General features: G+C 44.1%; 1 protein-coding gene across 1 annotated transcript in view; it reads right to left on the bottom strand.

The window, feature by feature from the left end:
* Positions 1–3,434: 3,434 nt before the first annotated feature.
* SPATA18 (spermatogenesis associated 18) overlaps positions 3,435–18,668 on the bottom strand; it is a 38,686-nt gene continuing 23,452 nt past the window's right edge. The window contains exons 8-13 of the mRNA XM_055139531.1: positions 17,600–17,758; positions 16,380–16,555; positions 13,875–13,998; positions 11,719–11,802; positions 6,354–6,399; positions 3,435–5,697 (exon numbers count right to left, since the gene is read on the bottom strand). Coding sequence (XP_054995506.1) covers positions 5,690–5,697; positions 6,354–6,399; positions 11,719–11,802; positions 13,875–13,998; positions 16,380–16,555; positions 17,600–17,758 — 597 coding nt within the window. The 3' untranslated portion in view covers positions 3,435–5,689. The remainder of the gene's footprint in view (positions 5,698–6,353; positions 6,400–11,718; positions 11,803–13,874; positions 13,999–16,379; positions 16,556–17,599; positions 17,759–18,668) is intronic.

Below are 18,668 nucleotides of genomic sequence, written 5' to 3'. Positions count from 1 at the left end.
AGACCTGAATCCATAAGGTACATGGAGGAAAATGTAGGCAGAACCCTCCATGTTATTGAAGATGCCTACAGGCATGTTCAAGGATGAAACACAACTGACCAACTAAGTGGAAACAAATATAAACAAACGGGATTAGATTGAACTAAGAAGCTTCTGCACCTCAAAAGAAACAGTGACCAAAATACAGAAAGGGCCCACAGAATGGAAAAAATTATTTACCCAATGTCCATCAGAGAGGGGTTAATATCGAGGATATACACAAGTCAAGTCACTGGTAGAACTTTACAAGAAAAAAACTTCCAATCCCATCAATAAATGGGAGATGAACAGAAACTTCCTCAAAAAAGAAATTCAAACGGCCAAAAGGCACATAAAAAATGCTCTACATCACTAATCATCAGGGAGATGCAAATCAAAACAACAATGAGATATCATTTCACACCACAGAAACTAGCACACATCGAAAAGAACAGGAACAACCAGTGCTGGCACGAATGGGGAGAGAAAGGGACTCGCCTTCATTTTTGGTGGAAATGCTGACTGGTTCAGCTTTTTTGGAAAACATTGTGGCATTCCTTAAAAAAACTAGAAATTGAGCTCCCATATGAGCCAGCAATACCACTTCTGGAAATATATCCCAGGGGAGAAAAAAAAGCACAGTAGAAATGACATTGCAGGCTGAGATGTGATCCCAGGGGCCGCACGTGTGCGACCTCACCGCAGCTACACGAGCATGATTCCAGAGGCCAGCTAAATTTCCTTTGATACCTGCAGCTCCTTGCAAAATGTCTCCAGATTGAGAACTAAGCCTCGGCTCCATGCCTGCCCAGGAGGGGAAAGGTTTTTCTCTCTTGCCTTTTCCTTGCTAGGGGCCGGGGGGGGGGGGGGGGGGGCAGGGAGTGGGGGAGGGCAGGGGAGCAGGGGGGGGGGGGAGGAAGGGCGTGGCAACCGCCATATTATGAGGACCACAGATGAGAGTTACAAGCTTGCAATGATCTAATTTCTGGAAATTTCCCTGGACTTCACGATCACGAAATCCCGTTAATCACCAATTTCTCAGGCGGGCTCAGTAAACTTTCATTTCGTCCTTTCCCTGAGATCTTAGAAGTCTATCTCAACTCGGCCCTCCCAAGGATGTCGCACTGCAGGCTCTTTCAGGGTCAGGGGAATGAGATCCAGCTTGGTACTGGATTTAGCATATGAATACACCATGGGAAGCTTGCAAGGCTGTCCCATGTGGGCAGGAAACTCTCAGAAGCTTGCCAGTTTCTCCCAGAGGGAGAAGGCTAAAGATATCGCTTCTGAGAGCTTGCTTTTAAATCTCTCTCTGGATGTTGGCCGTTGATGGGATTACACACACCTGGGTTCCTCTGCCGGTACCTACATGCATGAGGCCTGTTCGAACGTGTGGAGAGGGGCCTCGAGCATGGCTATAACTAGGTTTCGGTGGTCTTCGGTCGCCGGGAACTCTGCTCGGGGTGGGGAGGGAAGCTGGAGCCCATCCCCTCTGAGGGGCCCCGGGGAAGACAGCCAGGCGTGCAGGCAAGAGACTCTGCATCACTCTCTTCTGAGAGCTTGCTTTTAAGTCTCTCTCTGGATGTTGGCTGTTGATGGGACTACACACACCTGGGTTCCTCTGCCGGTACCTCTATGCATGAGGCCTGTCCGAACGTGTGGAGAGGGGCCTTGAGCATGGCTGTAGCTAAGTTCACGTGGTCTTCAGCTGCTCGGAGCTCTGCTCGGGGTGGGGAGGGAAGCTGGAGCCCATCCCCTCTGAGGGGCCCCGGTGAAGACAGCCATGCATGCGGGCAAAAGATCTCTGGAGTTTCCCTGGATTTAGTTGCTAAAATATAGAAATCCAAAACCACGCAAACCTCATTTCTCTTCACAGCAGGTCTGACTCAAGTGGGGAACTCCTCACAATAATAGTGAGTTTTTTTTTGTTGAAATATTGAATGTAACCAAAGTAAAGAGAAAGTAAAGTGAAATTTATCAATTACACAGGTGGGGCGGGGGTTGGGAGGATTGGAGGTATATTGGGGTTTTTTTTGGTGGTGGAATATGTGCACTGGTGAAGGGATGATTGTTTCAGCATTGTATAACTGACACTTAAGCCTGAAAACAATGTTATTTTCCACATGGTGATTCAATTTAAAAAAAAAAAAAAGAAAAAGAAATGACATTGCACTTGTATGTTTATTGCAGCACTGTTCACAATAGCCAGAATCTGGAAACAACGTGAGTGCCTGAGAACAGACAACAGGTTAAAGAAGGTTTGGTACATCTACACAATTTGGAATACTATGCAGCTGTTAGAAAAGATGAAGTCATGAAATTTGCTTATAAGTGGATGGACATGTAGAGTATCATTCTAAGTGAAATGAATAAGAAAGAGAGGGACTGACATAGAATAACATAGAATTCATTTGTGGAATATAAAGTAACATAACAGGAGACTAACACCTAAGGACAGTAGAGACAAGGGCCAGGAGGATTTCACCCTGGCTTGGAAGCCAGCCTCACATGCTGGGGGAAAAGGCAGCTGGGATAGAGAAGGGAACACTAAGTAAATGATGGTTGGAGGGATCGCTTGAGATGGGAGATGCGTGCTGAAAGTAGACTATGTACCAAACATGATGGCCTCGTAATGCCTGTATTGCAAACCATAACACCCAAAAGGAGAAAGTAAGAGGTAATGTGCCTGCCACAAAGGCAGGGGATGGGAAGGGGTGGGGTTGGCAGGAGGGATACTGGGAACACTGGTGGTGGAGAATGGGCACTGGTGGAGGGATGGTGGAGGGATCACTGGATGATTGAAATGTAATCATGAAAGTTTGTAAGTCTGTAACTGTATCTCCCAGTGGTTCGATTAAAAAAAGGAAAATGATCAATTTAAAAATACATTTCTTGAGGAGCCCATGGTAGAAATTGTAAATGTTGATATATTCTGTGTATGAAGTATCAAGCCTGGCAAGCTACCCGTGGCGTATTTGATATGCCAAGAACAGTAATGATAGGTCTCATTCCCCTGACCCTGAAAGAGCCTCCAATCATTGGGAAAGATGAGTAAGGAGAAGCTGCCAAAATCTCAGGGCTGGGAGGAATAGAGACATTACTGGTGCCCGCTTGAGTAAATCGACGAACAACGGGATGACAATGATACAGTGATGAAGTATCAAAACTAATATCTGACATTTTTTTTAAAAAAAAAGAAGTGAAATTGCTGATTGCACAATAAAGCATTACTGAAAAATATTGGAATGATATAAAAATAGCATCAATGTAAGTCCTACACTCTATACTCATGGAAATTCTATCATACAACTGACAGGTGGAATTGCAGCAGAGGGTCCCGGGGGCTTTGGGGCAGGCACAATGGTATTTTACGGTAAAAGAACCTACAGATACAGGTACACTTTTTCCTTCATTTTATTGGATGCTATTTGGTGATACAGAAAAATCTACCCAGATTATGAAGTAAAACTTTTCCATTTTATAGTCACTGAAGTGAAGCAACAAAGCATGCCCGAATGCAATAAGAGCTCATCCTCATTTGATTTGGAGATCCTTGGTCAATTATTCTAGCCTGTTTCCTGTTCCCGGCATTGTCACCGTCCCCATCAGAGACTTGAGAAATGGCACTGGGCAGACAGAGCCAACACACTGGGCTACAGGGACCTTTTTCCCAATGTGGGCACACAGGTCTGCCGAGGATTCCAGCAAAAGTTTAAGATTTGCAAGTGTCTGAATTATTTCATGGTTTTAGAACTGACCTCTACCTACCCATGTAAAATAAAGTAATTGTCCTGTGGTTTTAATATGCACCCACTTTTCCAGGAAAACACTTAGTGTGTAAGTCAAGGCTTTCCTTGAGAACTTGCCAGGAGTGCGTCACAGCTCGGAGCACCTCTCCCCTCGCCAGGCGTCCCGCCTGAGCGGCTGCCGTACCACAGTGATGCCCTGCTTTTGGGGCGGGTGATTCTACGGACAGGTGCGAGCACATCTCACAGCTTAATTTTGCTCTTTTTAGATGGTTATACTTGAACATTTTATTAAAAATTAATGTTATTAAAATTTTTCCCTTTTTTCTGCTTTACATGATAGCTAGGATACTACATCTGGATTATATTAACTTTGAGTTCAGTATAGTGAGAATAAAATAGGTATTATAGAAAGGTCGAGGTCTGGGAGAGGCAAGGCCACCATGGGGCTCATTCAAGCCCCTCCCTTGCCCCAGGCCACTGAGATAGCTGATGGAATTTCTTTCTCCTCCCAGCATGCTGCTGCCTTACCTCCCAGTAATGACTGCACAAATGCACAGAGGGAGAAAAATTAGGTTTGGGAGCACTAGCCCCCACAGGCAGAGGCTGAGGTCTCTATCTCTCTATCTCTCTATCTCTGAGGTCTCTACCTCTGTCTCCCACAGGAAGACTTAGAGAAGTCATGCTCAGACACAGAGCAGGACTCAGGGTCACATGCTGTGTGGGAGGAGTGAATGGGGATCAGCCACATGTAAGGCAAAGGTCTTATCTCCATACAGCCCTGGAAAATTTGTTTTCTGCACCGCAAAGCCGCAGATGCAGGCGTGAGCATTGAAGGTAAGCAATGGTGTGGAGCCTCTTAAGACTCTCCCTTGCCTCAAGGCTCATAGCGAATGCTGCCATTTCCTCGTTTCATCTGGCTTGTGTTCAAGGTCGCTCTGAAGTGACACAGGGCAGGGAGACAGTAACACTGAACTTACTTGACCTTCAATTTCAACGAGGTATTTCGCTATAAAGAAATGAAGGGATCCTAACTTCACATCAGTAGTGACCCATGATTTAAGGTTAAATCAGTTTTGCTAGGTGAAGTTTCCAGAAGGCCTGGTTTTGAAAAAGGGCTGGGCAGAACAGCTAAGGTGGCTCCTGGGTAGCTTCTATAATAAAATAAGGGCATTCAAATATGAAGCATACCCTGGAGAGAAACACAAAACAGTGGCAATTATCTCCAGGCTGGCTTCTAGTCAAAGCACTGCTGTACACACATAAAGTGAGAAAATTCCCTCCAGCAAGCGGCTTCTCTAACGGATACGTGTCTCAAACCAACTGCACCCTCTGAAAAGGGGGAAGAGAGAAGCCAGTGGGTTGTATTCCTTTCAGTCCTCCTCTAAATTTTGTCTGAAGTCGCCGGTACCTGTGCCCCACCTGAGCTATGACTGTCTTCCACAACTTCAGAACCATTAATTCCCCAATATTGTTCTCAAGGTAATGCCAACACAAGCAATTATGAGTTTAGGATCAATCTATAAACTGTAAGAATTTGTCTTTGGAATTCAAGGCCAAGATTTTTCTCCCTATGCCTAATTTAGTGACTTTTTTTTTTAAGCCTCATTCATATTTCAGGCCAAAAAAAAAAAAAGCCCAAAAGTCTATGGCATGGACTTTGCTTCAAATGAATATGATCCTAAACACCTAGGCAAGAGTTTTTATCGAATTGATGGCATCTGTAGCTATAAAATAAAATAGAATGCAATATTTTTGACGTTGGAAACGCTCTAAACCAAAGCATTTAACTTTCTGTGTGGAGTGATACACAGAATTGCCTTTTCACATTATCTTAAGTGAGGCTTAAGCAGGCCCAGCAGGAAGACGGAGACGCTGGGGAGGACGTGGCTGCGGATGTTCTGTGGCAAAAGAACATATCAGGTAGTTCAAAACCCTGTGGAGAGAGACAGGTCGTTGGCCAGGAGGTTATTAGAGCAGCGGGTCTAAGGTGACCCTCCCTTAGACTGGGGGTCAGTGTTTAGAGGATGGAAAGGAAACGGAAAGGATCATCCATGCTCCTTTCAATACACTCTCCCCAATAAAAGCCCCTGCAGCTAAGCCATGGGAGCTGTCCATATCGTAACAGTCAGAGGCTCCACACAGAAAGGTGTGAGGCAGGAGGGAAGATGTTCCCTGAAAAGAAAAATATTCTTTTTGCTGACTACGAAAAAGAAAATAAGTGTTAAGGGCCAAGAGGTTGCCTAGTGCCTAGGGCACCTGGGTTTGATGTCCCACGGTCCCCCTGAGCATTGCCAGGTGTGTCCCTGGATGCACCCCCTTCCCTCTCCCCCAAAGTACTGCGGGCGGTAGGAGGGAAGCTTTGCAGGGACCCCACACTCCTGGAGCCACAGGGCCCAAGCAGCATTTTGTCCTTGGGGCCTTGCATAGAACTGAGGGACAGTTGACTAAGAACAGCCAGTGGAGCTCCTGGACCTCCTTGGGATAGCTCCCACCCTGCTCCCCTCACACACACACACACACACACACACACACACACACAAATAGTACTATAAGGCAGAAAATTTGCTCTATCTGAACAATCGCACTTACTTGGCAATACACAACTTATTGGAGAAGGACTTCGACTTCGAGATATCTGGAAAATATAAAAGTATCATTTGAGGGGCCAGAGAGATAGTACAGTGGGTAGGGCACTTGCCTTGCATATGGCCAACCTGGGTTCCATCCCCAGCACCCCAAATGGCTCCCCAAGTCTTCCAGAAGTGAACTCTGAGTGCAGAGCTAGGAGAGAGCCTGAGGGTGTGCCTCCCCACCCAGTGTCAGATAAAAATTTCAAGTGGAGTTTAATAAATTTTAAAGTAATTTTTCCCTAAAACTAGCTGAGCAATTGCTCTAAGAACTGTGACTTCCCCCTACGCTTGAGGACGAAACATCCATGTGTATTTTGGGGTACATTTTTGATGCTGGGGGATCCAGCCCAAGGCCTCACACACTTGCAAGGCAGCTGCCCTGCTGCTAGTCCCAGCCCCTCCTGACAGAACCCAAAGCAAATAGCCATTCCCACCTTAGATTACAGTACACATGAGCAGCTGGCTTCAGTTGCCTCTATTTTTATTTTAATGATGATTAAATATTGAGACTTGATGCTTTATGACTCTACTAAATTCAGTATTTTCCAGATTAGTGTCACCTCTCCAATATGCCTCCTTATTAAGAAAGGTCCCTGGGGAGAGCCAGGATAAAAATAATTTTTCAAATCTCATCCCCGCTTTCATTTAGCAAAGCCAACGTAATGGGCACCTAAGGATCTGCTTTGGCCCAGATAACAAAGGCTCCCAGCAGACTTCCAAACATTTTAAATAGTTGCTACTCAGAATTAAAGCTCTTTTGGATGCACCTTAAAAAAAAAAATCAAATAAGCAACCACACTCCCCTCCCCACCAAAAAAAAAAAAAAAGAGTAGTCAAACTACTCTTATTTTATTTAATCTGGCAGGTTTTACCCAACCTGTTGTAAGAAGATGTAGAAAGGGGTAGGAAGTTGCCAGCAGGTTTGCCTTAAGTTACTTAACTATCCCTAGACACAAAGTCAGAAAGAAGAGGAGGTGGTAGGAAGCCAGAGAGGGGCTTCTTACAGAGAGGCTGCCCATCTTTAAGGCTTCCAGTAAGACAAAAATGGCTGAAAAAAATAAAGCAAAACACCAAAAGTTGTCTACTATTATTCCTTCTTCTGATATGAGGCTTCCCCTTAGAAAGAACAGACTTATGATTCTTCAGTTTGAAACTCGCAAAACCTCCTTTTCATTGGTTGCCAAAATGCACTATTCTTTTGCTTCTGTCAACTGTGAACACTTATTCCTCAATAAAGATGATTACATTATATTTAAATCTCCAAAAGCAAAAGAGCAGACACGCATGCCCTTTTTCAGTCTCGGGTCATTTCCTGCATCCCTACATCCCTACCCACTTTCCCAGCCCACTCAACTGCCAGCCATTCTGATCAACCAGCTCAAACATTAACTCCACCACAAGCCCCTTGCTCACCATCAAATCCACCAGGAACCTCTATCTCCTCTGTGCCACCTCGTGCCTCTTTGATGAACTGGATCATGTATCACACTCTGTTACTTGGTTTAAATCATATTGGTACTCCTATATTGAAACCCATTCAGAAAAGAGAGCAATTTTTATCCGTTTTTGTGCTAACCCCTCCCAAACTTAGCATCCATCAGCTACCGAAGGGAAGTTTGATAAAGAGCAGACTGGAGTGACATCAGCTGGTCTGACACTCAGCAGGAAGGGGGGGGGGCTCTTGTTAACTGCCAAGGGGTTTTCTTTTACTGGATCAAGCTTTCTGCCTTTTTGTTTCTTCAGCAGGAAAGCTAGAGCCGCATTGCAGGAGATCGTTTCAGAGGAGCACAGATGTGGCTCTCCTCCGCTACTCCCCCCAGGAACAAGCCTGCACAAATATTTAGAAAATTTCCATTTGAGGGAACCATCACTCTGGTGTCCACATGTCTTGGCCCAAGCCTGCACTCAAAGACCAATTAGGACTGACTGAGTCAGATGAAGAGCTATGACTTTTTTTTTTTTGCTTCCATAGTTGCTTTCCCTGTTATTTTAGTTTGATGGAGATAAATAATCCTCCCAAGATCGAGTACACAAAACACTCATCTCACTCTCCATACAATGAAACTTGGAAGATAGTTTGTGTCTGCAAGGCTCAGTACAGAAATATGCCCTATGCTGAAATCCAGACCACTGGAGCAATTGCTCCAAACACCTAAAAGTTGCAGAGAAGAAACCTGTGTCCTGATCCGTTGACTAAGGGGTCCCACTCTAACATCTCACAGTCCATTTCCAGCCAAGGATCAAAGTAGCATAAAGCCATTCTTAAAATGCACCAAGAAAAATCTGCTGTGCCAGAGAGAGAGAGAGAGCTCAATAGCTGGGAAACCACATGTGCCAGGGCCTGAGTTCCTTCCTGGCATGGCATGGCATAAGCACACACAGTGGGGGCCCTGAGACCGCCACCTCAACACTGCAATCCCGGTGGCTGCCAGTGCCCCTGGACCGAGACAGCACCACAATGCCAGGCCCAAGCACCAAACCATCTGGCCCAGTTAGCCAAGTATACCAGGGAATGACCCCTGGACTCCTGAGCACAGCAGGAGAGGAGGGGAGGGCAGGAGGAGAGAGGGGAGCGGAGGGGAGCGTAGGAGGAGAGAAAACTACCTTCACTTCCCTCTTTCTAGAACAAAAACTTCCTTGACCTGGGGGAGCATAAAATTGATCTGGGTTACTTCAAGAGTGCTCTTTTCACCTAGACACTTATATCCACCATGTCGGGGCAAGTACTCGAGGCCTCCTGCTTACCTAGAGTCTGCGGTGGGCAAATGACAGTGCCTCGTGCCCACCTGCCTCGGAATGCACATTTCAGCTGTCTTCCCCGCTCCCAGCAGCTACCCAAGGTCATGTCTTCAAATCAATTGCATTACTAAAACCATCTGGACTGTGCATGAGAGAGTGAGCCCAGTTAATGCCTTTACGTAAACTCCAAAGGCTTGGAGACACGTGCAGAAAACCACAGGTCAAGTGATGTGGCAAATTTACTTTGTCAAGACCAAGTCTCCATTTAAGTCCCTGGGGCAGGAAAACTGCCACCAGCCAGTGGGTGGGGGGAGGGGGGAAGGGGCGAGGTTGGATGGGGAGGGGCTCTGCCTTTGCTCTCAGTTCTACCCTTGCCCCCATCTGTAGACAGCCGCGTGCTTCAGATTGCCCCTGGCTGATGAGGCAACAATTGCTAAGTCAGCAAGGAGATCGCAGGAAAAAGACACAGAAAGAGGCTGGGGGCAGGGAAGTAGAGGGGTAGGAGGAAGGGTGGGAGGAGTCCCATGTGGGCCTTGGCTCTGGGTGCAGAGGGTGGTCCATGGGGCAGCCACCTAGTGAACGCATCCCGTGAAGCAAGACCTCCAGATGCTTCTCCGTGCCCAGATGATGTAAAGCTATCTTGTATCGCCACTGGACTGGAGAATTTACTAAATTCACTACTGCTAAGTCAATAAACCTTCAAGACAAGCAAGAAGAAGCCCAGCCATGCCTGCCAGAGGCAGAAAATCCAGTTCATGAGCTGGATGAGGGGCCCAAGGCTTAGCAAGGAAGAGCACCCGCCTCATACGCGCTAGGCTATAAGTTGGATCCCCAGTGACTCCTGTTCCCCCCACGCCCCACATGTGGTCCTAGCGGCTCTGCTCTCTGCGATCCCCAGTGCCACATCAGAGGGTGTGATATCTAGCACACAATCATGTGTGCAGGAGCACTGGGTGTGAGCACCCAGAAGAAGAGTGCAAGCCTTGGAGGGCATTACAACTAGAATGCGTGCAAGTGCCTAAATTGCTGAGTACAACCCCTGGCAAGCACCACAAGCTAGTGTGAGTCCGTTCCCTCTCCACCCAAACAGCATACCTCTACCACGGCAACACAGTGGGTGGGGAGAAGCTAGAATAAGAACTAAACATAGGACATTTACTAAGTCCTTTCGTAAAAATGGGATTCGGGTCGAAGCGCTTGGAACAAGCCTGAAGAACTGGAATCCCCAGGCAAGTGAGAAGAGGAAAAACTTAAATAACAATTAAACCAAACACTTTCCCCTCCACTTGAAACAATAACTCTAATCAATCTTTGAAATGAAAAACAAAAACAAAAACACCTAGGGAGATAACCAAAACAGTGCCCACAGAAACCGAAGGGGGAAATGAAAGAGGGATTTTAAATTCAGACTTTCTTTAATAAACAGTCTTCACTTTGAGAATGCACACTTGATTTCATGGACAAAATTTTGGAATTTATATCCAATACCATGCTATACACCTTGACCCCTCAACAACCCACTCCTGATTATCCTGATTATCTGCCTCCTGGCTTCCTAACGGACCAAAGTATCACCCCAGGCTTGAACATATGTGTATGATCATTCAATAGGACGAGTCACATCCTATGCTGCACCGGGGACAGCTGCCAAGGTAGTGAGGGTCATGGATAACTGCCTTTACTCTGAAGAACATGCCGTGCTGCTAAGAACACCAAGTCCTGTTATATCTGGGAAAGGTGCCTGCATTGGAACTAGCAAAGATGTCCCAGTGAGACAGGTAAGTGGCTCTGTACTCCTCAGAAGGAATAAAGGACTCAGTCCCCACCAGAAACCCATTGCCATGCTGTAGGTTGAACCTACTGAGATGAACTGGAATGGAAGGGACCATAATGCACCACTGAATGAGGGAGGAGATGGGGTCCTGGTATAGCTTATCCCCACCCCAAGTTCATGTCCTCACACTTGACAATGCCATCTCCCCTCGCAAACAGTTCATACACCTACAACTAGGTCAAGCTCCCTCTTGCCAAGGCTAAACACATGTTCTATGTCCACTGGTGTAATCAACTGGCCGCCACCTTTGCCCCCTCCATTGGCCTGGAGAACTTACAGGATGTAAAGAAGCCCTTACTGACTTTGCCCAGCAAGCCTGGAATGACAGTCAACCAAGTCTGCCCCTGTGAAACACTGACGTGTTTCAAATGAGCAAAGCTGTCTCCCAAGATGGAATGCCTTCAGACACTACAACTGCCTCACAGGGAAGTGCCTTGACCATTATCCAGGAAATTTGGTGGTGGAAGTGGTGACAGTTAGACACAGAGAGGGGTGGAACCAAGCCCCTGAAATTCCACAATATTGTATGCCAATGATAGTCTTTTTTTTTTTTTTCAAATTTAAAAGCCCTCCGCATACCAAGTTGCAGCGGTCTCCGGTTTTTCTTTTTTTCTTTAATTTTACTCTTTTTTTCCCTCTTTGAGGAATTTCAGGTTGCCCCTGGGGTGTGACCTCTTTGATAGGGAAGTGTTGAAAATAAGAGAGTCACCCACAGATGAGCTGTATATAGACAATTCAAACAGACACGTACCATGTTTAAGCAATTGTGACTACGGGGGTAGACGGGACTTAAACTCCTGCTTCGGCATCGAGTTACAGATCGCACTGAATTCCACTGGAAAAAAAAGACAAAATAGTGACTACCTTGTCATAATTTAGACATAACTTAAAACAGTATGCATATGCCATAGATTGAAAGGTTTAACTCATACTACTAGACTACTACAAGTCAGAACATGCAATATTTCATTTCCTATAACTGTTCAATATTGGATAATAAATTTAGGGTATTTCTTAAGTAAAATCCACCATATGAAGTCTGGAATGTTCAACTTCTTGGTTCTTGTAGAATTTTGTTTTGAGGAGTATGCTGTTAGGAAGAAGAACACTTAGATTCTCAAGTATTAGAGAATATAAGTTCGCCATGGGCCAGGATTTGCATCATTTTGTACATTGCTAAATGTCCACCTGGATATGATCATAAATAACTTTGGAAAAAATGTCATTGAAGGAAACTAATAAGTGAGTGGTAGAACGCTGCTACCCACCTACTTTCTAAATGAAACGATGAATAAAAAGGAAACTATATTCACTATAATGGACTTCACTAGCAAAAGCCTTCCTACAAATTTCCCTTCATCCAACCCTTTCCTTTGCCAAGTGTGTCCTTTTAGATTCTCATTTTGTTTTAGAAGATTGGAAAAATATTGATAGCAATATATTTGATGGAAAAGAAAGAAGTTATAAGGCACCTGTTATTTGATACAGAAAATTAAAATAGTGGGTTGAAAGCTGCGTACCAAAAGTAGATTATAGACCAAACATAATGGTCACTCAACACCTCTATTGCAAACTACAACATCCAACAGGAGAGAGAACAAAAGGTAATGCCCTGCTGCAGAGGCAGGATGGGGTGGTGGGGATTGGGGTGGTGTGGTGGAAGGGATACTGGGATCATTGGTGGAGGAGAATGGGTGGGTACTGGTGGAGGGACGTAAACCAAATACAAACATGAAAGTTCATAAGTCTGTAACTGTACCCCACAGTCATTCACTAATAAAATTTTTTAAATTAAAATTCAAATCAAAAAAGAAAAGAGAAGAAAAATAGTGGCCATTGCCTTTCCTTCCATTCCAAAGTACATTGAAGGTTGTCTTTACTAAGAGTTTGACCATAAAGGATGACCACTGTAGGGGTCCAAGACAGGATTTCTGACTCAGAGAGCACCTGCTGTTGTCAGATTAACACAACCCAATATACTGGGCTCAACCTTCAAAGTGCAAGTATTTTTCTTGAGTCACTACTAAGCTCAATGAACCATTTCAGCTGCAATGGGCTTTTTCTTAGGTTTCTTAGCGCTTCCCTCCCTGGTTCACTCTATGTGACAAATGGCTGTGAAGCACTTGCCCCCATTCTCCAGTGTAAAGAGAACCACTTAGGTGGCCGCGTTGGCCTAGACTGAGACCTCTGCTTCAGATCTCACTTTCCTCTCCAGGAAGGGCAGGGAGAACATTCCACAACATGAACCGTGCAGAGCACTCACACACCCACAGGCCCCCGTTGTAACACCCAATCCTCACCCCAGCAACTGCACTCACACACTTGCACACCCAAAAATGCCCTTTGGACACTCAATTACAGAACAAGCCCAAAGCATTCCGCAGTCCACGTGTACATAGCAACTGTCCAGCACCTATTAGCTCCTCGGTCCCCCACCCCCACCCTGTATTTCCCTTCGTCTAAACTCATGCCAAGGAGAGAAAAATTAAGCATGCTCATTGTTTCCCAAAGTGGAGGATCATCCATAAAAACGTGGCAAACTGTTTCCTGAAAGCTAATTAATCATTTTTGAAATTATTTAGAATTATCGAGGGCCTCCAATACAGTGAAGTCCATTGGCTTTTTGCCCTTTTCATGGCATCGTGTATCTAAGACCGGAGCAGGCAAATAGGACAAGTGGACTTGTTTCCTGTGGTCAGGAAAATGACCAGAGAATGAATATGAAACATCATGGAAAAGAGAAAAGAGCAGTACTTTCCCCTTGCCAGTTCCTTTTCTCTCCTTGGTATGAAATTTTATCCAGCAACTGTTTTTGAACTTCTTTTATAGAATCTCGGGTTTATAAATGTTCTCGAACTTGTGGCATAAACACTTGGGATGAATTGTCACAATGCAAGGCCACCGTACAAAAGCCCCTCGCTTGGTGACAGCTTCTCCCTTCATAATGACAGTGTCATTCTCCATGAGAGCAGGCCACACGTGGTAGAAGACCAAGGGAGCAGTGAAATCCGAGTCATAGCTGCGGCGGTACCTGTGTGACAGACACAAAAGAAGGAAGAGGAGGTAAGCAGTCCTGCATCACAGTGGGCACGGAGGGGCATGTCTCGGCGTGGAAGTGTGTCATTTTGCTCAGATCTAAATACACATGGAGACTAGTTACCTTAGGTGTGGGTTCTTGGCACAGGTGCCAGTGATAACAAGAACCCAGTATGGGCACACTAAACGCCAAGTCGTGTCAGACTAATCTTGATCCCTTCTCTCCTTCTTTGCTTTTTTGTTTGTTTGGAGGACACGCCCAGTGGTATTTAGAGCTTATTCCTGACCCTGCTCTCAGGCATCACTCCTGGTGGGCTCAGAGGACCATTAAGGATACCAGGGATCAAACCCAGGTTGGAAGAATGCATGGCAACCCCCCTACCCACTGTGCTATCGCTCTGGTTCCATTATTCACTTCTCTTCTCAGGACTACAAGACTCTAAATGCTGGGAAAGGCTGGAGAGAAAAAGCACTGAAGTTCCACAGGTTACCTGTAAGAGGTCTCATACTAATTTTGTGGATAAAGTAAAAGAAATACAGGCAAATTATTGAATGGGTGGAATAATAAGTCATCCAGAGAGTCCACTGGAAGAGGGATAACTGATAGGTCAGTGCAAACTTGATTGAAGGCATGAATTGAAGGCAAGATTGACTGGCTCTCTTGGAATCCTGTGACAAATCAACATGTTTGTTGATGATGTGCAAGAAATCATAATCAAGATGGGGAGGGGGAAATAACATTCAAAGGTGGGAGTTGGTTAAAGAAAAAAAGCAAACAACAGTATCAAAATAGAGCTCTAGAACAATAAAGCCAAATCTACTAATATGCAGTGTAATGTGGAGATTAGGCCCTGCGACTGAGTTAAAAATGCGATTACCTCTATAGATAAAGGAGATAGAGGCTTAATTGTAGCACCAGTAAAAAAAAAAACTATTAAAATATCCTAGTGGAACTCAAAAGAAGTCAAGTGTTATATGACTGGTAAAAGAAAAAACCCACAAATTAGCTATATTATGAGAGAATACGAATGGAAAGGCTATGAGTTACTCTGGAATGGTCAACTCAAAACAAGGGGAAATACAGTATTTTGTATGGATTTATTCAGTGTGGGCATGTTCTTTAAAAAATAATTCAGGGGCTGGAGTAGGCAGAGCATTTGCCTTGCATGCGGCTGACCTGGGTTCAATTCCCAGCATCCCATATGGTCCCCTCAGCACCACCAGGGGTGATTTCTGAGTGCAGAGCCAGGAGTAACCCCTGCGCATTGCCAGGTGTGACCCTCCAAAAAATAAATAATTCAAAATATATATTCATGGAGAACCTGTTGTGGAAAAATAGTTTTGTCCTGAAGATTCAAGTATTTTGGGCTATACCCCATAGTGCTCAGTGTGGAGGTCAGGTGACCACACGGGATGCTGGAGTGTGAACCCTGGTCAGCCTTGTGCAGAGCAAGCGCCTTGCCTGTTGTACTATTTCTCTAGCCCTCAAACCACCTTTGAAAAGAAAAAAACCTACAACCATTAAGCCAGAAAAAAAGGAAGTCTTGCCTAATTGCTATCAAACGTGTGAAGGACTAACAGGGTACTTAAAATACATAAAAAGATTAGACTTGTTCTAAGATATCCTAAAAATAGAACTAAATCCAACCACTAAAGATCTCAGGTTCTTAACTCAGGGCCCGAGAAATAGCATACCACAAGGTAAAAATTGTGTGCTTATGTGAGGACATTTGTGGTAGTCATTTTATAATATATATGTATATATTAAATATTGAATATTTACATAGTTATTCAAAATGTATATTTGAAATTAGCATGATGCTTTACAGTCAATGATACCTAGATTTTTTTAAATGAGTAGAAAGTAATGATCACTTGAGTTTATAAAACACCTTCCTGTTAAAAGCTTCCAGACGGGCTTCAGGAACTCATGAGGGTTCCCCAAGACTAATATGTTCAAGACAAACTACAGCACATTGAGTAGAAAGAATAACATGGGCCATAGGGATAGGATGGTACATAGGGCCTTTGCCTTGCATGGGGCCGACAGAGGTTCAATCCCCAGCACCCTGTATAGTTCCCCAAACACTGCCAGGAGTGATCTCTGAGCACAGAGCCCAGAAGTATACCCTCAACACTGCTGAGTATGATATATAAACCAATAATATTACATCACAGTCACATGTGATGATCTTTTCAGAAAGGAGTTTCCCAGGAGCAGGTCTGGCCTTGCAGAAGCGTGTAGCAGGAACTGGGAATCAGAGGGTGCCTGACGAATTCCATCTAGACCTCTTTTCCCTAAGTTGTTCTCTGGGAACTGAGGCAAGATTTATTACTTCTAAGGAATCCTTTAGCTTCCGCTTGAAGGTTGCTTACTTGCAATCATTAAAAATTTCTCCGTCAGCTCCAAATGCTATGTCTAGGGGTGGGTCCAAGGTCTGCATAGCAAAAGCAATGCAACAGATCTCCTGGATGAAACTACTGAGGAGGCAAAAGTCAACCTCCGGAGGAAAGGAAATCTTGGGATTGACGTTCATGGCTCGGATCACGTCCTGCAAAACAAAGAAAGCATCACCTTATTATCACCATGACCCAAGAAACTGACCAGTAGAAGTCTGTTCTGACTAACAGGAGATAGGGAAAACTCCTGGGGGGAAAAAAAAAACATCATGACTTGTATTTATCATTTCTTTATTTTTCAACTGTGAAATTTTATGTGAAGACAACTAATTTATTTTTAATCTAAAAATTAAAGGAATCATAAATAATAAATAAAAGCATAAATTATGAAATATAAGTAACAGAAGATAAACTCATGTCTAATGTTGTTTTAAATAATATATTAAAATAAAAATTTATAAACAAAACATGTCAGCTGTCATAGCTTGTTTTCACTATATGCCAATAAAGCTCACTATGTACCAAGTTTTCTGCTTTTTTTTCCTGTCTTTGATCTTGGGACCATGCTTACATTGCTCAGGGTCTATTCCTGAGTCTGTGCTCAGGAGTGACCCCGGAAGTGTTCTGGGAATCATATGCAGTGCCAGGTATCAAACCTAGCCGGCAACAGAGGCTGGGTGAAGGAGTTCCTTATCTCCTGGGCTATCTATCTCTCCAGTCCTGTTTGCTTTTACTGAATCCTCTCAAGCACTCTATGAGAACATGACCATTATTGTGCTCACTTAAAGATGAGACACTAAAAGTACAGAGATGTAAAGCAAACACACAAGGTCACACAGCTGGTAAGTGGCAGGACTAGGATGTGAATCCACAGCCATCTTCCCAAAGCCATTGCTTCGAAGAACAATAGTGTTCTCCCTTCCAATCTTAAGGACCCATCTAGGAACTAGGGCTATAAGTACAGAATACTTTCCCTCCACCATAAAATATGTGAGAAATATACCAAAGAGTGGGTGCTACCAAACAAGTTGGCTAATGCTTACTGCTGCTCTTTTATTACACAGAACCACTGGATGTATTTCTGAATTCTTAGTATTCAAGTGATGAAAGCCATCCTGAATCTAGGAGAAGATGCAAATGTGAATTCTGAAAAGCACACGCCCACCTGTCTGTTGCATGAAGAACCCAACACTTACGTTAACACTGCTTTGGGAGTCATATAGGTCAAGATGACAAATGATGTAATCTGAAACAGCATCCTCAAAGTCATTGGACCCCACATAGGACGGTGTCAGTGATTTCCTCACACGAATCTTGAAGTGTCTGAATGCCATTTTAGCTACATGGAACGCTTCCTGCACGGAAAATGCAGCCAGTAAACTTGGTGGGGGAGTGAAAGGAGGGTGCATAAAGCAATGTAGGTAAGAAATGAAAAACAAGAGGGTTATGGGTATGGTGTGGGAACTATGTTCATGGGAAACCATCATTAACATATTGTCAATCACAGTTTCTCAATCAATAGGAAGAAAGAAAGAAATGAAGAAAGAACCCCAACAAAAAAGCAATGATTTCCACCTAGATCTCTTATCTTAATCCTAAATGTAGGAAGCTAGAAAAAAGCAGAGTTTGAAGAGAAAATAAGTCACTCATGGTTACATATCTCATTGAAAAGTGCCAACTGATACTAGGATTCCCAAAATTTCATATCATTGGCAAATAATAATTAAATAAAATTATCAAGCTATAGAACTCAAATGTTTTGCTTACTCAACTATTGCGTGCCTGTTATGGAATGTGCCCTAAAAAAATCCTCAGTTTTAAGTTACAGTCATGGTTTCATGCTACAAACTTTAACCAACACTGTAAGCAATTCTTGGTTATATAAACCAGGGATTGTCAAGTGTTCTTCTACAAAGAGCCAGATAGTAAATATTTTAGATCACATAACTGTACCTGTCACTATTTTCCCCCAACCCTTTAAAAATGTGTCACTGTCCCTCAGTGGCTGGGTCCCCTGGTGCATTTGGGACCAATATACATTCCTCAGCCTGATATATTAGGTTACATGCTGGTGGCCAGCAACATTTTAATTGGGATCATGCAGGGCTGATATAGGGAAAGAGATACCAAGTAAGGGTCTGGGGACAGGGATTAACATGGGTTTGGTTGAACCTAAGTATAAGCATGGGTTTGTTTGAATATAAACATATGTAAAGTGCTTCCTTCAGGGGAAATTCTGCTAAGCGACCTGCCCCAGGCGTGACA

The sequence above is a fragment of the Sorex araneus genome, chromosome 5 (genome assembly GCF_027595985.1).
Source record: "Sorex araneus isolate mSorAra2 chromosome 5, mSorAra2.pri, whole genome shotgun sequence".
Lineage (NCBI taxonomy): Eukaryota > Metazoa > Chordata > Mammalia > Eulipotyphla > Soricidae > Sorex > Sorex araneus.
This window is presented reverse-complemented; position numbering and strand designations above follow the sequence as displayed.